The 23614-nt window shown below is 43.6% G+C and overlaps 1 protein-coding gene across 6 annotated transcripts in view; it reads left to right on the forward strand.

Annotated features, from left to right (window-relative positions):
• The window catches only part of LOC115163664 (protocadherin Fat 3), a 325153-nt gene extending 302798 nt beyond the window's left edge, over positions 1 to 22355 (forward strand). For 3 of the 6 annotated variants that reach the window (XM_029715717.1, XM_029715715.1, XM_029715719.1), the window contains 9 exons: positions 2499 to 2723; positions 3973 to 4216; positions 10164 to 10317; positions 11411 to 11684; positions 12043 to 12493; positions 13059 to 13172; positions 15103 to 15162; positions 17929 to 17964; positions 19136 to 22355. In XM_029715717.1, coding sequence (XP_029571577.1) covers positions 2499 to 2723; positions 3973 to 4216; positions 10164 to 10317; positions 11411 to 11684; positions 12043 to 12493; positions 13059 to 13172; positions 15103 to 15162; positions 17929 to 17964; positions 19136 to 19833 — 2256 coding nt within the window. In that variant the 3' untranslated portion in view covers positions 19834 to 22355. The remainder of the gene's footprint in view (positions 1 to 2498; positions 2724 to 3972; positions 4217 to 10163; positions 10318 to 11410; positions 11685 to 12042; positions 12494 to 13058; positions 13173 to 15102; positions 15163 to 17928; positions 17965 to 19135) is intronic. The other 3 variants (XM_029715720.1, XM_029715721.1, XM_029715718.1) reach the window with 2 other exon arrangements.
• Positions 22356 to 23614: the final 1259 nt, after the last annotated feature.

Below are 23614 nucleotides of genomic sequence, written 5' to 3' on the forward strand. Positions count from 1 at the left end.
TGAAGGTACACACACACACACTGACCCCTACACGATATTGAAGGTACACACACACACACACACACTGACTCCTGCACTATACTGAAGGTACACACACACACACACACACTGACCCCTGGACTATACTGAAGGTACACACACACACACTGACCCCTGCACTATACTGAAGGTACACACACACACACTGACCCCTGCACTATACTGAAGGTACACACACACACACACTGATCCCTACACTATACTGAAGGTACCCACACACACACACTGACCCCTGCACTATACTGAAGGTACACACACACACACTCACACACACTGACCCCTACACTATACTGAAGGTACACACACACACACACACTGACCCCTGGACTATACTGAAGGTACACACACACACACACTGACCCCTGCACTATACTGAAGGTACACACACACACACTGACCCCTGGACTATACTGAAGGTACACACACACACACTGACCCCTGCACTACACTGAAGGTACACACACACACACTGACCCCTGCACTATACTGAAGGTACACACACACACACACACACACACACACACACACACACACACACACACACACACACACACACACACACACACACACACACACACACACACTGACCCCTACACTATACTGAAGGTACACACACACACACTGACCCCTGCACTATACTGAAGGTACACACACACACACTGACCCCTGCACTATACGGAAGGTACACACACACACACACTGATCCCTACACTATACTGAAGGTACCCACACACACACACTGACCCCTGCACCATACTGAAGGTACACACACACACACACACACACTGACCCCTACACTATACTGAAGGTACACACACACACACACACACTGACCCCTGGACTATACTGAAGGTACACACACACACACACTGACCCCTGCACTATACTGAAGGTACACACATACACACTGACCCCTGGACTATACTGAAGGTACACACACACACACTGACCCCTGCACTACACTGAAGGTACACACACACACACTGACCCCTGCACTATACTGAAGGTACACACACACACACACACACACACACACACACACACACACACACACACACACACACACTGAACCCTACACTATACTGAAGGTACACACACACACACTGACCCCTGCACTGTACTGAAGGTACACACACGCACACTGACCCCTGCACTATACTGAAGGTACACACACACACACACACACACACACTGACCCCTGCACTATACTGAATGTACACACACACACACACTGACCCCTACACTATACTGAAGGTACACACACACACACACTGACCCCTGCACTATACTGAAGGTACACACACGCACACTGACCCCTGCACTATACTGAAGGTACACACACACACACTGACCCCTGCACTATACTGAAGGTACACACACACACACTGACCCCTGCACTATACTGAAGGTACACACACACACACACACACACTGACCCCTGCACTATACTGAAGGCACACACACACACACTGACCCCTGCACTATACTGAAGGTAAACACACACACACTGACCCCTGCACTATACTGAAGGTACACACACACACACTGACCCCTGCACTATACAGAAGGTACACACACACACACTGACCCCTGCACTATACTGAAGGTACACACACACACACTGACCCCTGCACTATACTGAAGGTACACACACACACACTGACCCCTGCACTATACTGATGGTACACACACACACACTGACCCCTGCACTATACTGAAGGTACACACACACACACACTCTGACCCCTGCACTATACTGAAGGTACACACACACACACTGACCCCTGCACTATACTGAAGGTACACACACACACACACTGACCCCTGCACTATACTGAAGGTACACACACACACACTGACCCCTGCACTATACTGAAGGTACACACACACACACTGACCCCTGCACTATACTGAAGGTACACACACACATTGACCCCTGCACTATACTGAAGGTACACACACACACACACTGACCCCTACACTATACTGAAGGTACACACACACACACACTGACCCCTGGAATATACTGAAGGTACACACACACACACACACTGACCCCTGCCCTATACTGATGGTACACACACACACACACACACACACACACACACACACACAGGCACATACACACGGTAACCGCTGCACTATACTGAAGGTACCCACACACACACAGGTACACACACACACACACACACACACACACACAGACACACACACAGGTACACACACTCACGTACACTTGCTGACCCCTGTTTAAGGTGCACACCTATACATGTTAATCCATGTACTATACTGAACATAACAGACAGACGTGATCAGCCTACTGGGTTATATTCGAGGTACACACACTGTACACATGCATGGATAGTCTGGATACCCGCAGCACAATCCACCCTTGTTATTACCTGAGGCTAAGCCCCTCATCTGTGTCTAAATCCTGCCTATGTTGTTGTGATTGACAGCTAGAGGAGGGTAAGCTCTGGTTTCAGCTGGACTGTGGGAACATCCCTGGTATGCTGGGTATCTCTGGGAGGCCCATCAACGATGGGAACTGGCACTCAGTAACTCTGGAGCTCAACCGTAACTTCACCAGTCTGTCTCTGGACGACAGCTACGTGGAGAGGAGAAGAGGACCGCCAAGCTTCCAACCACTAGGGGCAGATGGGTCTATCTACTTTGGAGCACAGGTGGGCTTTCTGTGGAGGGGATGGGGTGTGTGTGTGTGTGTTTTTGCTTTTATTATCCTTGTGGGGACCAGAAGTAATCACAAGGATAGTAAAACAAGGAAAATTGGGGTCATTTCGCCAGTCCCCATAAGGAAAAAGGCTTAGGTTCAGGGGTTAGGTTTAGGGTTAGAAGTAGAGTTAGGAGTTAGCTTCAGGGCTTAGGTTTAGGGTTAGAAGTAGAGTTAGGAGTTAGCTTCAGGGCTTAGGTTTAGGGTTAGAAGTAGAGTTAGGAGTTAGCTTCAGGGCTTAGGTTTAGGGTTAGAAGTAGAGTTAGGAGTTAGCTTCAGGGCTTAGGTTTAGGGTTAGAAGTAGAGTTAGGAGTTAGCTTCAGGGCTTAGGTTTAGGGTTACAATTAGGGTTAGAAGTAGAGTTAGGAGTTGGGTTAGGGGTTAGGGGTTAGAGAAAATAGGATTTTGAATGCAAATTAATTGTTTGGTCCCCACAAGGATAGTAAAACAAACATGTAGGTGTGTGTGTGACAGATGTTTTCAGAGTGGGTTGGGAGTATGTGTGTTAGGGACACTGATATGTTTGTTTGGGCGTGGCTGATGTGTGTTTTGCATCTGCAAGCGTTATGGATTTGTATGTGTGAGTATAGTGTTTCTCTATAGTGCTCTTACCAGTTTAATCTAGTTAGAGTGAGGAGCACAACACAAGACGCTGGATAGGAAGCTCTGGATAGGAAGCTCTGGACGGGAAGCTCTGGATAGGAAGCTCTGGACGGGAAGCTCTGTATAGGAAGCTCTGGATAGGAGGCTCTGGATGGGAAGCATTAGAAAGGAAACTCTGGATAGGAAGCTCTGGATAGGAAGCTCTGGACGGGAAGCTCTGGATAGGAAGCTCTGGACAGGAAGCTCTGTATAGGAAGCTTTGGATAGGAAGCTCTGGATAGGAGGCTCTGGATGGGAAGCATTAGAAAGGAAACTCTGGATAGGAAGCTCTGGATAGGAAGCTCTGAGGAATACAGCCTGTGTGTGTATAAATGAATGTGCTGTATTTAGTGTATTTGGGGATCAGAATCTTTGTCTTTCAAATTGTTGTCTGAACATGACTTGCTCCTTACTCAGAAAACAACATGAAAAAGCTTGGTATTCTGGTTTGATATTATAGTTTTGCGTGCTATACCTATTTATATACAGTACAATATGTGTTTGATTGTTTGTATGTACACATAAATCTGATGTCACTCATGTCTCTCCTCTCCCCCCAGGTCCAGCCTCCTAACTCTCGCAGCCTGACAGACAAGAAGGGTCCTCGGGTGACGGATGGTTTCCAGGGCTGCATGGACTCTGTGATGCTCAACAACAATGAGCTGCCACTGCAGAACAAGAGGAGTCGCTATGCTGAGGTGGTGGGCCTAACAGAGCTGAAGCTGGGCTGTGTTCTCTACCCTGACGCCTGCCAGAAACAGCCCTGCCTCCACGGAGCCACCTGCACCAGCCTGCCCTCCGGTGGTGAGTCTGGGGAACTGCAAGAGGAAATAGATGAGGTCACAAGAGGGTGTGTGTGTGTGTGTGTGTGTGTGTGTGTGTGTGTGTGTGTGTGTGTGTGTGTGTGTGTGTGCATGCACACCAGAGGAGGCTGGTGGGAGGAGCTATAGGAGGATGGGCTCATTATAATGGCTGAAATGGAATTAATGGAACCGAGTCAAATGTGGTTTTCTATATGTTCGATGTGTTTGATACCCTTTTATTTATTACAATCCAGCCATTAAAATGAGCCTGTCCTCCTATTGCTCATCCCACCAGCCTCCTCTGGTGTTTGTGTGAAACAAACAGCCTGGGTTGGAACAAAAGCCTGCACCACCCTGTAGCTCTCGAGGACAAAGATTATTGGTGACCATTAGTGTCTATAATACACACACTGATTTCCTGATTGATTGTTTGATTGATTAGCGTTTTACTTGGAGGTCATCAGGGTGATGGATGATGATCTGTGCCAGCTGGCAGACTATAACCTCTCCAGGGATCTGGATCTCCCCTCAACATTATTCTATTGTTAATCCATAATGAACTCCTAATTAAACTGACCTTGACCCACTGTGAAAATTCCTCATAGTACACTCCTTCATCACTTCTGTTTTCTCTCTCTCTCTCTCTATTTCACCTCTCTTTTTCTCTGTCTCTCCCTCTCTCTCGCTCTCTCTCTATTTCTCTCTGTCTCTCGCTCTCTCTCTCCCTCTTTCTCTCTCTTTCTCTCTGTTTCTCCCTCTCTCTCGCTCTCTCTCTCTCTATTTCTCTCTCTGTCTCTCGCTCTCTCTCTCTCTCTCTCCCTCTTTCTCTCTCTTTGTGTCTGCCTGATCGTGTCTCCTTCTCTCTGTCCTTATCTTCCTCTCTTTGTGTCATCATATCTCTCGAGTTGCTCTTCGTTTTTTTGTCTGTTCATATCTCTCCTCCTTTTGCCTGAACTCAAAAGACCTACATGAACAAATCGTATCGTTTTAAAATCAGACTACCGCCAGGGCTCAAGACGTTGGCATTTTACTGGAGTCAATAGGGAAGCCTGGTTAAATGTCATCTCTATCGAAATTCCCTGCCTGGACTCAGCAGGGTGACCCCTTGACTTAATGTGCTGACTTAACACATCGAGGCCAAGACTCAACACAGAGAGAGTGACTTAACGCTCCCCTGTGTTGGTCTTTCCCGGTCTCCCCGCTCGCATTGCGGAGCACTCTGAAAAGAGCACGGCATTCTGGAGCTTGTCATGGTCCCCTGTTTTTGGCACACCCGACCTTTGTGTAAAGGTTATCGGAGTGTGTGTGTGTGTGTGAGTGTATGTATTCCGGTATCCCACTGGGTGTGCGTGTGTGTCTGTCTGCGCTGTGTCGATAAACACAGTGACATTTCCCCGCGTTTCCTAGAGGTGTTTGTGATTGTGTGTGTGTGTGTGACAGTGCGATTTCCCAGTTGCATGAGCCTCTAGGTGTGTGTACCCGTGTGATTTCCCAGAGGTGTGTGTTGATGTTTAGGCTGGCAAGCTCTCGTCAACCCCATGCCAACTATCCCTGGCACCGCCGCCAAAGCTCAAACAATGCACACACTAGTCTCTACAGCACTGAACACATTCCTGTGTGTGTGATGGAGTGTGAGTGTGATGGAGTGTGATGGAGTGTGATGGAGTGTGATGGTGTGTGTGTGTGTGTGTGTGTGTGTGTGTGTGTGTGTGTGTGTGTGTGTGTGTGTGTGTGTGTGTGTGTGTGTGTGTGTGATGGAGTATGTGTCTGTTTGTGTGTGTGTGTGTTGGAGTGTTGAGTAGAGGTCGACCGATTAATCGGAATGGCCGATTAATTAGGGCCGATTTCAAGTTTTCATAATAATTTTTTTTGGCCACCGATTTGCCGATTTTTTTTTTTTTTATCATAGTTTTTAACAAGGCAAGTCAGTTAATAACACATTCTTATTTTCAATGACGGCCTAGGAACGGTGGGTTAACTGCCTTGTTCAGGGGCATAACGACAGATTTTTACCTAGTCAGCTTGGGGATTCAATCTTGCAACCTTACGGTTAACTAGTCCAACGCTCTAACCACCTGCTTTACATTGCACTCCACGAGGAGCCTGCCTGTTATGCGAATGCAGTAAGAAGCCAAGGTAAGTTGCTAGCTAGCATTAAACTTATCTTATAAAAAACAATCAATCAATCAATCATAATCACTAGTTAACTACACATGGTTGATGATATTACTAGTTTATCTAGCCTGTCCTGCGTTGCATATAATCGATGCGGTGCGCATTTGCAAAAAAGGACTGTTGTTGCTCCAACGTGTGCCTAACCATAAACATCAATGTCTTTCTTAAAATCAATACACAAGTAAATATTTTTAAACCTGCATATTTAGTTAATATTGCCTGCTAACATGAATTTCTTTTAACTAGGTAAAATGTGTCACCTCTGCAACAGAGTCAGGGTATATGCAGCAGTTTGGGCCGCCTGGCTCGTTGCGAACTGTGTGAATACTATTTCTTCCTAACAAAGACAGCCAACTTCGCCAAACGGGGGATGATTTAAAACCTGTTATGGACAGGAGTTCCGCTAGCGGAACCCCTCGCCAACAGCCAATGTAATAGCAGGGAAATGCAAAAATCTCATAATTCAAATTTCTCAAACATACAACTATCATACACCATTTTAAAGATAATCTTCTCGTTAATCCAACCTCATTGTCCAATTTCAAAAAGGCTTTACGGCGAAAGCATAACATTAGATTATGTTAGGACATCAACTTGACAAGAAAAACCACACAGCCATTTTCCAAGCAAGGAGAGGCATAACAAAAACCAGAAATACAGCTAAAATGAATCACTAACCTTTGACGATCTTCATCAGATGACACTCTCAGGACTCAATGTTACACAATACATGTATGTTTTGTTCGATAAAGTTCATATTTATATTTAAAAAAAAACATTTTACATTGGCGCGTGATGTTCAGAAAATGTATTGCCTCCCAAAACTTCCGGTGAATGAGCACATCAATTTACAAAAATACTCATCATAAACGTTGATAAACTTTACAACAGTTATTGAACGAATTATAGATACACTTCTCCTTAATGCAACCGCTGTGTCAGATTTCAAAATAGCTTTACGGCGAAAGCACATTGTTCAATATTCTGAGTACAGAGCTCAGCCATCAAAGCAAGCTATACAGTTACCCGCCAAGTTCTGGAGTCAACAAAACTCAGAAATAGTATTATAAATCTTCACTTACCTTTGCTGATCTTTGTCGAAATGCACTCCCAGGACTCCCACTTCCACAAGAAATGTTATTTTTGTTCGATAAACTCCATATTTATGTCCAAATACCACCTTTTGTTCGCGCGTTCAGATCACTATACAAAGGCAAAATGCACAAGCGCAAAACCAGAGACGAAAAGTCAAAATGTTCCATTACCGTTCGTAGAAACATGTCAAACGATGTTTACAATCAATCCTTAGGGTCTTTTTAACATGAATATTCGATAATATTCCAACCGGACAATAGCGTATTCATTACAGAGGAAAAGAAGGAGCGGCGTGCCTGCGTGCTCGCGCAGTAAACAACTCCTTGGTCTCAGGCAGTCCACTGGTTGACTGGGCTCTTATTCTCTGCCCAGTAACAGTAGAAGCATGAAACAAGGTTCTAAAGACTGTTGACATCTAGTGGAAGCCTTAGGAAGTGCAATATGACCCCACAGACACTGTAGTTTGGATAGGGATTAGATAGAAAACTACAACCCTCAGATTTCCGACTTCCTGGTTGGATTTTTCTCAGGTTTTTGCCTGCCATATGAGTTCTGTTATACTCACAGACATCATTCAAACAGTTTTAGAAACTTCAGAGTGTTTTCTATCCAAATCTAATAATATGCAAATATTTGTCTCTGGGTCCAAGTACCAGGCAGTTTACTCTGGGCACGCTTTTCATCCGAACGTGAAAATACTGCCCCCTATCCCTAACAGGTTTTAACAAAAGCGCATTTGCGAAAAAAGCACAATCGTTGCACGACTGTACCTAACCATAAACATCAATAACTTTCTTAAAATCATCACACAGAAGTATATATTTTTAAACCTGCATATTTAGCTAAAAGAAATCCAGGTTAGCAGGCAATATTAAGCAGGTGAAATTGTGTTCGTTCTCTTGCGTTCATTGCATGCAGAGTCAGGGTGTATGCAAAAGTTTGGGCCGCCTGGCCGTTGCGAACTAATTTGCCTGAATTTTACGTAATTATGACACAACATTGAAGGTTGTGCAATGTAACAGGAATATTTAGACTTAGGGATGCCACCCTTTAGATAAAATACGGAACGGTTCCGTATTTCACTGAAAAAATAAACGTTTTGTTTTCGAGATGATAGTTTCCGGATTCGACCATATTAATGACCTAAGGCTCGTATTGCTGTGTGTTTATTATATTATAATTAAGTCTATGATTTGATATTTGATAGAGCAGCCTGACTGAGCGGTGGTAGGCAGCAGCAGGCTCGTAAGCATTCATTCAAACAGCACTTTCGTGCGTTTTGCCAGCAGCCCTTCGCAATTCTTCAAGCATTGCGCTGTTTATGACTTCAAGCCTATCAACTCGCAAGATTAGGCTGGTGTAACCGATGTGAAATGGCTAGCTAGTTAGTGGGTGCGCGCTAATAGCGTTTCAAACATCACTCGCTCTGAGACTTGGAGTAGTTGTTCCCCTTGCTCTGCATGGGTAACGCTGCTTCGAGGGTGGCTGTTGTCGATGTGTTCCTGGTTTGAGCCCAGGTAGGAGCGAGGAGAGGGACGGAAGCTATACTGTTACACTGGCAATACTAAAGTGCCTATAAGAACATCCAATAGTCAAAGGTATATGAAATACAAATGCTATAGAGAGAAATAGTCCTATAATTCCTATAATAACTACAACCTAAAACTTCTTACCTGGGAATATTGAAGACTCATGTTAAAAGGAACCACCAGCTTTCATATGTTCTCATGTTCTGAGCAAGGAACTTAAACCTTAGCTTTTTTACATGGTAGATATTGCACTTTTACTTTCTTCTCCAACACTTTGTTTTTGCATTATTTAAACCAAATTGAACATGTTTCATTATTTATTTGAGGCTAAATTGATTTTATTAATTTATTATATTAAGTTAAAATAAGTGTTCATTCAGTATTGATGTAATTGTCATTATTACAAATAAATAAAAAAATTGGCCGATTATTCGGCAGCGGCTTTTTTGGCCCTCCAATAATCGGTATCGGTATCGGCATTGAAAAATCAGAATCGGTCGACCTCTAGTGTTGAGTGTGTGATGGAGTAGGAGTGTTTGTGTGATGGTGTGTGTGTGTGTGTGTGTGTGTTGGAGTGTAAATGTGTGTGTGTGTGTGTGTGTGTGTTGGAGTGTAAATGTGTGTGTGTGTGTGTGTGTGTGTGTGTGTGTGTGTGTGTGTGTGTGTGTGTGATGGAGTGTAAATGTGTGTGTGTGTGTGTGATGGAGTGTAAATGTGTGTGTATTGGAGAGTGTGTGTGTGTGATGGAGTGTGTGTGTGTTCTGAATCTGCTATGATGGTCTGACTGCTTTGGTGAATTATAGCACTACTACTCTACACCTGTATGCAGAATACTTAATTTTACACCCCCCATACTAGCTCTGACTACACTGATAGCAACTTTATTGAGGGAAAATGTACTTAATGTGATATGTGGTTGTCCTACCTAGCTATTTTAAGATGAATGCACTAACTGTAAGTCTCCCCCCGATAAGAGAATCTGTAAAAGTACTTAATTTACTCTCCTTCCTTTTTTCTTTTTACTCTGCGTCTCTTTTCTCTCTCTGCTAATGTTTCATTATCTCTCTCTCCCACTCTGTCCTTCTCTTTCTCTCTCCCTTTCTATTCCTGTTCTTTCCTTTCCCTCTGCCTCTTCTCTCTTCGTATTAGGTTTTGCCTGTAGTTGCAGTCCCCAGTACACTGGAGGGCGCTGTGAGACAGAGATCACAGCTTGCGTTCCTAACCCCTGCCTCAACAGCGGTGTGTGCAAAGCCATCGGCAGCGCTTTCCTCTGCAGCTGCAGGAGAGGGTTCCAGGGCACCACGTGAGTTACTATCACACTAATGATCACACTGTATACATACAGTACACACACTCCTGTCCTGAACACATACCCATGGAGTTGACTGTCTCAGACAAACAGAATATGACAGACACAACAACACCCTTTAACTCACTCACTCTCACACACACACACACACACACACACACACACACACACACACACACACACACACACACACACACACACACACACACACACACACATAAGCACTCACCTTTTAAATTATCTGTTTGTTTTAGCTGGTTCAGCTGCCTACTGGCCCAAGTAGTAGATATAATATAAAGTATGTCATATATAAAGTATGTAATAAAGCCCTCTGTGAACGCAATGTCTCATCATTCTCACTAGGTGGCAGTATAAACCAGCTTTTCTCTACAATGATAGGCAGAAGAGCCAGAGCCCCAAGCTGCCTGCAGCCTGTTTAAGATTCACTCAAAGAGTTGACAGAGTAAAGAAAATGACATTTCATTCTGCTTGTCTCCTTCTCTCTAGGGGGTTTAGGGGTGTTCCACTGTGTTACATTACAAATCAAGGCTAAGATTCAAAGCTAAGATTCATGTATACACTTTTCTTACTCGCTGAAACACACACACACAAACAAACACACACACAAACAAACACACACACAAACAAACCAACACACACACACACACACACACACACACACACACACACACGCCAGAAGCTTGTGTTCCATCATCAAAGCCATTTTAATTTCAGATGAAGAAGATCAGGAAAGTCAATCTCAGTGTTGTTGTTATTTAATAGTGAGCATATGAGACTAGGAGTCCCTGAGCTGTCCTCTATCTCCCTCTCTACATCACTCTCCTCCCACCTCCAAATGAAAGGAGAGTCTTCCTCACTTTTAGTCAGTCAAGTATTAAATGACCCACAAACTATCTGTATGTAACAGTTTATTAAAGATTCTGATGTATTGACATTCACCTACTTTAAGGATAATTTTTGGAGTGTATTTTCTCTAGAGGCATCTGTAAGTCAAACTATCCAAACGAATTACCAAACTGAGTTTTAACAACCCCTCTGCCCCCGTTCCTCCATTCACCCTCTCCAGGTGCGAGGAGGATGTAAACGAGTGTGAGCGGGGCAGAGCCACAGGCGGCGAGGCAGAATGTGAGAACGGCGGTGTGTGCGTCAACACGCACGGCTCGTTCTACTGTAACTGTACGGCGGGCTTTGTGGGCCAGCGCTGTGGCCTGCGGCCTGTGGTGGTACCAGACATGCAGGCTGGACACGCCGTGCTGGGGAAAGAAGAACTGATCGGCATCGCAGTTGTCCTCTTCGTCATCGTCACCCTCATCATCCTCTTCATCGCCTTCCGCAAGAAGGTATCTGTATTGTATTGTTTGATTTATTCTTGTGAGTTTTTATTTTTTACAGATGTAGGATCTTAATTTGATCACCCTGTTGCAGGATACTTTTTTTTACTTGTTTTGTATTTGAGGTTTAAAAGGCTTCTGAAATGTTTAATTTCCACTTTGAAATTTCAGGCTTGATTTTCTCTTATGAAATGTTTTATCAACCCCAACAAAAATGTCCATAAATTGTAATCCACATAATAATTCACATTTACAGCTGCTGTAGGATTATTTTCATGCTGCAACAAAGTGGCTGAAATTAAGATCCTACATCTGTAATACTATACATTGTTTTACAAGAAATACAATAAAAACATTTTGTGTCCAGGTGTTCCAGAAGAACTACTCCCGTAACAACTTGACGCTGGTCCAAGATCCAGCAACAGCAGCTCTGTTAAACAAGGTCAACGGGGTTCAGTTCAAGACCCTGCGCTGCACGCCGGGAGACCCCTTGAACCTGTACGCCGAAGCGGGGCTGTGCGCCACGGTGATAGGGGGAGGAGCCGGAATGATCGGCCCGCCCCAGGTGCCTGTGAGGCCCATGGCGTACACACCCTGTTTCCAAGGCGACCCGCGGTCCACGCTGGAGAAGATGGCGGACGGGAGAGGCGTGGAACACAATGAGATGAGCACCTTCCACCCAGAGTCACCCAGGATTCTGGGAGGCACGACGCGGAGGGGGGTGGTGGTGTGTAGCGTGGCACCCAACCTACCACCTGTCTCGCCCTGCCGTTCCGACTGTGATTCCATCCGCAAGAGCCCCTGGGACAGCGACGAGGGTCAGTGTGTGTGCGTGGGGGCATAGTATGATGCGTTTGAACCTGTTTGTGTGGTACAGTCTTTGTTCATACATGTTTGTTTTTGTCTTGTGTGTGTGCATTCATGCATATATTCAAATGTTCGTTTGTGAATGTGTATCCCTCCAAGTGATTCTCTTTTCCAGGAACCCTTGAGGGGGAGGGCATTGTTGTACCATTTCCATATTCATTCATATTACACTGAACTATAGTCAGACTGCATCACGTTCACTTTATCAAGACCATCCTAATTATGAGCTGGCTTTGATTCCCAAATCATAAGTGTGTGTGTGTGTGTGTGTGTGTGTGTGTGTGTGTGTGTGTGTGTGTGTGTGTGTGTGTGTGTGTGTCTAGCTCTCCGTGCCATCATTGTTATCACTGGAGCCGAGGTGTGTGTGATGTGTGCCTCAACAAAGACAGCCCTGGTACTAACGAGCCTGTGTTCTTCTGTGACTAACCTTGCAGAGGGCCAACTCTCCCTGGCCTGCTCCCAACTTCCTCTGACCTCCTAACCTCTGACGCCCTAACCTCTGACCTCTCCCTGCAGGTAAAATGGTAGATATGGGCGAAGAGATGACCTGTTTCTCAGGGAGTAACAAGGGCAGCAACTCTGAGGTCCAATCACTGAGCTCCTTCCAGTCCGACTCTTGCGATGACAACGGTAAGACACGCCCCTCCTTTCTCGTAACTCTTTCTGGCCACACCCATAACGACAGTGAGCTAGTCTACCGTCTGGTCCGATAACAACCCCTCATAACCCTTTAATGTCGGCACATTCAGAGGAACCAGATGTGAAAGCATTATGGCCAAAGCTCCCTAAAGCACACCAAAGAGACAGGGGACAGGGGTGGAGTCAGAGGTGGTTTGGGGAAGGGCATTAGTAAAAGAGATGCTGTGATTAACAACAACAATAACTATGGGGATTTATAGTGTTTTATTGTTTCCTAAACCCTCTCTCCAACAAATGCATTTACTCCTGCTGTGTTCTAAAAGTGTTTCAGGAAACACTAACATCCAGTGTGAGTTTATTTGTCCTCAAATCATGTTGATTTATTGTTTACATGTGTTTAATATCATTTGTCTGTGTTAATTCCGGGAGTTTTTTCTCTCATTTTTATTCTAGTGATTTTGTTAACTTTTTAATTTCCACACCTGTCAAATTGTGTTTTAATTTGGAAGTGAGAGAGTGTGCAGTGTGCAGATAGAGAGCAAGCTGACCTAAGAGGAGTGACACTGCGCTTCCATCCACACAGCTGTGTTGTGTTTGTTAACTTGTCATCGTTTCGTCATTATGCATTCAAACACGTGTTGTTCTCTTCCGTGGCGTTCTATGGTTGTAGTCGTTGATGCTCCAGTTCCAACTGCTGGCAGAAGCCAGTTCAGGTTTTAGGTGGTTGTTTATGTGTTGTGTTATCTGTGTTTTGTATTGTTATGTAACTTGTGTTGTGTTGTTGTGGACTTTGTGGAGTTTTGCTATTGGAAAAAAGTCAGCAGTAGTTCTTTTTACTTAGAGAGTTAGCCTAGAAGTTGTTATTTCTGGATCAACATGGATCACTCAGATCATCCTGCAAAAATCACTGTTATCACCATGGTGAATCTACATAATCATAGTGTTTTGCTACTATGTACTAGACTACATAGCTGAAATGCAATGTTGACGTATCAACATTGATGCTTCATTCATTCATAATTAATGGAATCGCTTCACTGTCAATATGATCACATTTCACATAGCTGCCTGTGATGTTAGCCAATCAGGCCACAGAACAGTTTGCAGCAGACCAATCAGTGCGAACAACCGCTCCGGTGGATATGATCTGATGTCATTATTATGTTAATTCCATTTTCTTTCTTTCTCTTTCTTGTTATTTTTGGATTTATCTGATTTTCACTGAATGTCTTCAAAACATAATTTAACAATCTATCTCTCGTCTCTCTGAACACAGCCCTACCTCGTGTGTGTGTGTGTGTGTGTGTGTGTGTGTGTGTGTGTGTGTGTGTGTGTGTGTGTGTGTGTGTGTGTGTGTGTGTGTGTGTGTGTGTGTGTGTGTGTGTGTGTGTGTGTGTGTGTGTGTGTGTGTGTGTGTGTGTGTGTGTGTGTGTGTTCGTTCTTGCTGGGGATACTCTCCAATACTTGGATGAGCAAATGCACATGGATTCTGTGTTAGTCCCCTCCTACACTCTTAGAAAAAAGGGTTCCAAAAGGTTTTTTTGGGCTGTCCCCATAGGATAACCCTTTTTGGTTCCAAGAAGAAAAAACACTTTTGGGTTCCATGTAGAACCCTCATTGGAAATGGTTCTACATGGAACCCAAAAAAGAGTTCTACCTGGAACCAAAAGGTGTTCTCTAAAGGGTTTTCCTATGTGGAAAGCTTAAAACTCCTTTTGAGATCTAGATAGCACCCTTTTTTCTAAAAGTGTAAGACTTCTAAGTCTGGTTCCATATGTAGCTTTTGATCAGACAACTCCCATACTACACGGCCCTAGTGTTTATCCCATCTTCAGCCAATAGTAGCTCTGTTTCCTGGGAACCTGTTGTCAACTTCCTGTGTCTCAAATCGTGTCTCCTCCCTCTGCTTCTCTCCAACAAGCCTCCATAGTGACCGTTATTCGACTGGTCAATGATGCAGTCGACACTATTGAAAACGAAGGTACCATGTCTCATCCACCCTTCTCACTCTCTCTATCCTTCTGACGCTCTCTTTACTTCTCCCTGTACTTATCTCTCTCTCTATGAGATGCCATGACAATGCTATCCATGACAATACCATGACAGTGCTGTTGTTTGAAGATCGTGTACTTCAGCTATGGTGTAAAATACATGGCTTGTATGTAATCTCAATGTACACACTAGAGGTCGACCGAGTATGATTTTTCAACGCCGATACCGATAATGATTATTGGACCAAAAAATGCCGATACCGATTTTTATTTGTAATAATGACAATTACATCAATACTGAATGAACACTTATTTTAACTTAATATAATACATCATTAAAATCTATTTAGCCTCAAATAAATAATGAAACATGTTCAATTTGGTTTAAATAATGCAAAAACAAAGTGTTGGAGAAGAAAGTAAAAGTGCAATATCTACCATGTAAAAAAGCTAAGGTTTAAGTTCCTTGCTCAGAACATGAGAACATATGAAAGCTAGTGGTTCCTTTTAACATGAGTCTTCAATATTCCCAGGTAAGAAGTTTTAGGTTGTAGTTATTATAGGAATTATAGGACTATTTCTCTCTATAGCATTTGTATTTCAAATACCTTTGACTATTGGATGTTCTTATAGGCACTTTAGTATTGCCAGTGTAACAGTATAGCTTCCGTCCCTCTCCTCGCCTCTACCTTGGCTCGAACCAGGAACACATCGACAACAGCCACCCTCGAAGCATCGTTACCCATCGACAACAGCCACCCTCGAAGCATCGTTACCCATCGCTCCACAAAAGCTGCAGCCCTTGCAGAGCAAGGAGAACAACTACTCCAAGTCTCAGAGCGAGTGACGTCACCGATTGAAACGCTATTAGCACGCACCCCGCTAACTAGCTAGCCATTTCACATCGGTTACACCAGCCTAATCTCGGGAGTTGATAGGCTTGAAGTCATAAACAGCTCAATGCTTGAAGCATTGCGAAGGGCTGCTGGCAAAACGCACAAAAGTGCTGTTTGAATGAATGCTTACAAGCCTGCTGCTGCCTACCACCGCTCAGTCAGACTGCTCTATCAAATATCAAATCCCAGACTTAATAATAATATAATAAAGACACAGAAATACGAGCCTTAGGTCATTAATATGGTCGAATCCGGAAACTATCATCTCAAAAACAAAACGTTTATTCTTTCAGTGAAATACGCAACCGTTCCGTATTTTATCTAACGGGTTGCATCCCTAAGTCTAAATATTGCTGTTACATTGTACAACCTTCAATGTTATGTCATAATTATGTTCAATTCTGGCAAATTAATTACGGTCTTTGTTAGGAATAAATGGACTTCACACAGTTCGCAACGAGCCAGGCGGCCCAAACTGCTGCATATACCCTGACTGCTTGCACAGAACGCAAGAGAAGTGACACAATTTCCATAATTATAAGAAATTCATGTTAGCAGGCAATATTACCTAAATATGCAGGTTTAAAAATATATACTTGTGTATTGATTTTAAAGAAAGGTGTTGATGTTTATGGTTAGGTTTGGTGCAACGACAGTGCTAAATCATTACCCGTTTGGCGAAGTAGGCTGTGATTCGATGAGAAATTAACAGGCACCGCATCGATTATATGCAACGCAGGACACGCTAGATAAACTAGTAATATCATCAACCATGTGTAGTTAACTAGTGATTATGTGAAGATTGATTGTTTTTTATAAGTTTAATGCTAGCTAGCAACTTACCTTGGCTTCTTGCTGCCCTCGCGTAACAGGTAGTCAGCCTGCCACGCAGGCTCCTCGTGGAGTACAATGTAAGGCAGGTGGTTAGAGCGTTGGACTAGTAACCGGAAGGTTGCAAAAACGAATCCCCGAGCTGACAAGGTAAAAATCTGTCGTTCTGCCCCTGAACAAGGCAGTTAACCCACCATTCCTAGGCCATCATTGAAAATAAGAATGTGTTCTTAACTGACTTGCCTAGTTAAATAAAAGTGTAAAAAAATATATTTATTTTAAATTAAAAATACATTTTAAAAAATCAGCCTAATCGGTGTCCAAAAATACCAGCCATTCCGATTAATCGGTCGACCTCTAGTACACACATACTGTAGGCTTTATATTTTCAGTACACATCCAAATACCTAGCTTACATGGCAAGCCTCAACACACATATACACACACACACACACACACACACATCAGGGGACAGGCTGACAAAAGGTCAGGGCTGAATCAGAGTTTAACTCACAACATGTGCATTGACATATTACACATACTGTACATAAAGAAACTGACATATTACACATACTGTACATAAATAAACGGACATATTACACGTACATAAATAAACTGACCGATTACACGTACATAAAGAAACTGACATATTACACATACATAAAGAAACTGACATATTACACGTACATAAAGAAACTGACATATTACATGTACATAAAGAAACTGACATATTACACGTACATAAAGAAACTGACATATTACACGTACATAAAGAAACTGACATATTACACGTACATAAAGAAACTGACATATTACACGTACATAAAGAAACTGACATATTACACGTACATAAAGAAACTGACATATTACACATACATAAAGAAACTGACATATTACCCCCTTCAAATCTCTTATGGTCCGGTCCTAATCCATGCCAACACCTGTTTGGCACCTCTAACACAAACACACACACAGAAATACACGCTAACACGCTAAAGCGCTCTCTTCTCCTGTTCTCCCACCTGACAGTGTCAGTCATGGACCAAGGTCAGAGCTACAACAGAGGTGACCCCCTCCCCCCCTCTTTATTCTTCATCTCACATCACTCCCTTTACTTCCCTCTCCCTCTTAATCTCACTCTCTCACCTAGCTCTTTTCTTCTCTCTTTTCATTTCTCTCTCTCCCTCACTCTCTCGCTCCCTCCCTCTTCCTTCTCTCATCCGCGCTCTCTCCCATTCTCTCCCTCTCCATCTCACTGCACCCCCCCTCTTCACAGTCTCCATCCCAGCTCACTGTGTTTGTGTGATTTGTTACTCCTGGCCCCCTGCTAACACACACACACCCCAGCATGTGTTAGCATCAGTCACAGTATTGTTGTGCTGACTGAGCAGCCCTGATGCATCCTTGGAGATGTCACGTTGCCAGGGTGGAGAGGCTTCTCTCACTCTCCAACGCACCTCACTGCCGTCCCTCCACAGTTCGGCCAATTTTGGCTTTCCTTTGCTTTCGCCTGCTGCCCGTGACATGTTATGGTTGATCCTCTCACTGCATTGCATTTGCATCCCACCTCTGAGTGTGTTGTTTCATTGTTACTCCATGTGACTGACGTTTCTACTGCTTTTAATGAGTTTGTCCTCGTTGACGTTGCTTTGTTGAGATTTGTTGTCTGAAGCTTTTCTTGAACTTGTCAGGATGGATATAACTTTTTAGTGCTTCTCACTTTGGTTTTGTAATTTCCTTTGATGTGCGTACTGTTTGTATTTCCTTTCTTAGTTTTTCTTTAGTATTTTAGAGTTTAATGCTTTGTGAAACAGTTTTGTTAACATGTGGAAGTATATCAAGCTGTGATGCGTTTTTTTTACTTTGAATGATCCCATCGGTTAGTAACCGCTGATCTCTCACCATGGCTTGGCTGTCCCGAAGTGCCACCCTGACTCCTCCTGAACCCTGGCATGCTATGACCTTTTGACCTGTGACCCCTGACGTTCCCAGGCCTCCCACCTGCATGTTGTGAAACCTTCAAACACAGCTAACATGTTCCCTGTACAGGATGTTCCCCGTGCTGTGGTTGACGTCTAACTGTGTTTTTGTTGTCTACAAACATGCCCGATGGACCTCTGCAGAGAGACTGTAGTGGTCCACTAACTGATGGACCTGCAGATTTTAACTGTCCATCGGGCATGTTGGCAGAGATTGCGTTTGCTAAATGTAATCTAACTGTCTCTCCCTCCTCCAGCGTATCACTGGGACACGTCTGACTGGATGCCCAACTCACGGCTACCCGACATCGAAGAGGTGCCCAGTTACGAGGCCAGCGGCCTAGGGGGCCACGGAGACATGGTTGCCTCAGCCTCCCGACTGGGGGGCAGCTCTCGCCTGGGGGGCAGCGCCCGGGAGCTGGAGTCAGACTACTACCTCGGGGGCTACGACATCGACAGTGACTTCCCCCCTCCCCATGAGGAGGAGTTTCTGACCCAGGACCAGCTCCCTCCTCCCCTCCCTACTCCCTTGGAGGAGTACCAGGGGCACCCCTACGACACCCTTCCCACCACCCAGCCCGCCTCCAAGGAGAGCACCCTGAGTGGGAGTGGTAGTGGCAGCACCGGACGCCACAGGTCTCCCCGCCCACACTTCCACCCCAGCCAATACCTGCCCCCACACCAGCTGCCCCTGGGGGAGGTGGGGCAAGGCGGGCCCGGAGGGGAGGAGTTCAGCACTTTTGTGGGTAGGGTGATCACGCCGGGAGGCGGGGACATGGAAGATAATGTGTCGCTGAATATGAGGTTGTCGGTGAACGCGTCATCGGCCTCGGACCTGTCGGCGCCCTGCGGCTTTGACGACTCGGAGGCGGGCGGTAGTGACTTTGACAGTACGGATGAGCTCCACCGGGGTGGGACATACACCGTAGAGATGCAGCAACAGACTGAGGTCTGAGGTCTGACTGGGCCCCACCGTGGGGACAAGAGTACTGGCTAAGGGACGGGATGGGCAGGAGAGCAGAACAGAGACTGTTAGAGTAGTGTGTCGAGATGGAGTTATGAGAGAAGGAGGTCCTTGCTCAGAGAGGAATGATTGTTGTATAATGGATTCACTGCTAGCTAGTGGCTACATTATCAAAACAGTACCCACCCTAACCCTTCAACCACTTGCAAACACTAACCTTAAATCAAATCAAATCCAATTGTATTGGTCACATACACATGGTTAAACCACTTCACCCATTGCAGGCTTTATCCTTAAACTAATTTCCCTCATTCCAAGCCACTACCCTTAACCACTACCCTTAAGCCACTACCCTTAACCACTACCCTTAAGCCACTACCCCTTAAGATAATACCAAGCCGCATACAATGGAAAGCAATGTGTTTTGTCACATTAGTACCTATAGCTGGTTATGATCATAGCCACTACCTTAGCAGTGGCCCGTGTCAAGATCAGCTGAGTGTTATACTCTTCCATAGCAGGAACATAAAGCCTACCCGATATGTTGAGTAGGAATGAAAACAGGGTGAGAATGTGAATAACAAAGATTAAAGTGAAAAAAATACAAACTTTTAAGAGACAACTGCAGAGAAAATGGATGAGCTAATCAATAAACAAAAGATTAAGAATGTTTGGAAAAAATGAAAAGGGACAATATTGTAATTGAATGGTCAGTACTGTGTTATGGCCTTCTCTGTCATAACGGATGTGATTGTTAGCTGCACGCTCCGCACAGCTCCCCTGTCCCACCTCTCACTACACCTGCTCACCCACAGAGACCCAGTGGACTTTCCCCTAACCACGATGCAATTCACTTGGGGGGGAACTCCCCCCTGTCAGATTTGTGTCTTTTTTTCCCCTAGTTTTTTTTATTTTGTACAAATCCGCTCATACATAACCTGTACAGAATTTGTGAAATAGTAAAATTACCATAGTGGCGCAATCGAAATGGAAGAAGATATTTTTTTTATTATCCACTCTAAGAATGCTATTTGGATTGATGTGGAATATGTTTAATATTACCCTTAGTCCAGACCTCCTTCCCTGAAATCAGGCCTGTGAAGCCATGAGAGTTTAGCAATCCTTCTGTCCCACCACATGCTAAACTGCTATCCTGCCAAGTCGCTAATCTTGCTTTAATGATGATATGATCTTTATTGTTTTGCACTAGTATCTTTTGATGTTTTATGAAACATGATTATTACATGAAACATGCTATATTATTGAAATCCTCCAAAGGGCATTATGATAATATGTCAATTCTGGGCCAGTGAAATTAGCATAATAAGCACTGAGGAATTTTTGTGTTAGTAAATGTCTTTTCACAAAAGTCCCTGATTTTCAAATAGACATTGAAAATTGACAATTCACATTGAGTGTGCTTGAGCTATTACATTTCCCAGCATGCAGCTCAATGTCTTTTATTTTCTTTCTTTCTTCCCATGTTGTTTTGCACTGAGCAGGTTTCATAGAGTCACTCCAGAATTTCCCAAAGCCATGACAGCAATAGACTGACTGATAGATGAGAAGTAGGGTCCATGCACAATGCAAATACATTCTGGGAAAATAATATAATAATGTAGCATCCCATACCAATCACAGCGGCTAGGCAGTGTTGCATCATGGGTCTTGTCAGTTGCAGTGTTACATTTTGGTTCTGTCTGCTTAAAAAATAAAATAAACAAAGGCTAACATCGGCTTTATTCTACACACATCTGGACAGATAACAAAACAGATGAGTTTTGGACTTGTATTCTACACACATCTGGACAGATAACAAAACAGATGAGTTTTGGACTTGTATTCTACACACATCTGGACAGATAACAAAACAGATGAGTTTTGGACTTGTATTTTGGACTTGTATTCTACACACATCTGGACAGATAACAAAACAGCGTCGTATTGGACTTGGAGTTGTATTGGACTTGGAGTTGTTTTGGAATATAATATGCCTGATCCAGTCGGGCAAGATTTTTTTGTAAAAGATGTAAGTTTGTGTTAAAATCTTTGTACAGTGTACATAGCTAGGTTGTTTAAATGCTGATTTTGTAGATATTGAATTGCAATCCTGACTGACTTTCTTTGAGTTTCTTGTGTTTGATGTGAATGTGGACTGTAAGAGACAATGATAAATCAATCATTTAACCTCAGCTCCCCTCCTCCGGTCGCATTTCAACTAAAGTCTTTGGGTTTTTTTCATTAACCTTTGCTTTAAAAGATAAATAGCCTTTGAATAGACTAGGTGAAACTTCCCCAGTATTACATGTACAAAACCTGCATTACATTACATCCCTGTGGTTTTTCTTTTTTGTTTAATATCTTTCTCTGGTTTTTGTTCCTTTTCAATTATTTTAGGTAGTATTAAAATATATCTAATCTAACTGCAGCAATTGAGTTTACAAAATGAGTTATTTTTAACTGCTTTTTTGTTTTTTAAATCAATGCTGAAAATAAAATGGTTCTTGATCAAACCAAGTGTAAGTTCTTCCTCAATGCAATGGAAAAAGTTTGCCTATGATGTTACAGAATGGACTAAACTTGATTAACTGTAAAAGGTTTGCGAGGTAACTTGTTTCCAAGGTAACTTGATATAATTACAGATTTATATGCAAGTATCACGTATGGCTCTAAAGCCCTCGAACTCAACTCTGACCTCCAAGCCAGTTCCACTGCATTTTTTCATTGTTCTCCTCTAATTAGTGACTGATTTAGACCTAAGAAACCAGGTGCAATGAATTATCAGGTAGAACAGAAAACCAGCAGGCTCCAAACCTCATAGGGTAAGAGTTGAAGACCCCTGCTCTAAAGCACTGTTTCCCCAACTCTGGTCCTCAAGCACCCCCAACAGCACATATTTATGTTGTGGCCCTGGACAAGCACACCTGATTCTACTTGTCAACTAATCATCAAGTCCTTAACAAGCTGAATCAGGTGTTTTTGTCCGAGGCTACAACAAAAATGAGTGCTGTTGGGGGTACTGGAGGACCGGAGTTGGGAAACAATGCTCTAAAGTACCACACAAGTCATCAAGCAGACCCATATAAACATTACACAGAGATACATTGGTACACAGTCCAGCACTACAACAGAAAAACATTGAGCAACCCAGTGGACCACAGCACTACATTATGAGTAGCTATAGAAACCATGTAAACAGTGGTACAAAGCGCTATATAATTCTGTAATAAACTGTACTATCCTGTAGAATACTATACTTCACACTGTAGCATACCTCAATCATGTAGTGCTTACTATAGAATGTTGGTAGTATACAGTACTGTAGAATACTGTAGTGCTTACTATAGAATGTTGTAGTTGTGGAACACTAGATGCCTAACTTGGCTTGACTAGAGTATAACAAAGGAAAATGCTAATTCCAGGAGATCCATGCAAGCATGTGTGTCTGGTCTTTTTGGCAGTAACGCACACTGGTGTACACAATACAATAATACACGGTGGGAACCAATAGATAGAGCTGACGCACACACGCATACACACACACACACACACACACACACACACACACATCAGCTTGCATCAGGTGGAATGGCGCACTTATAACTCAAGTCCGTGAAACCACGAGAGAGAGAGAGAGCAAGGCTGTGTGCAAAAGGTGATTGTGCAATATACATAAGATTGTCAATTGACGGTGGGTTTTTCAACAGTTGTAGACTGTAGAATACTATACTGCACACTAGTATCCCTTGATCATGTGTAGTATTTACTATAG

The sequence above is a fragment of the Salmo trutta genome, chromosome 26 (assembly GCF_901001165.1).
Source record: "Salmo trutta chromosome 26, fSalTru1.1, whole genome shotgun sequence".
Taxonomy (NCBI): domain Eukaryota; kingdom Metazoa; phylum Chordata; class Actinopteri; order Salmoniformes; family Salmonidae; genus Salmo; species Salmo trutta.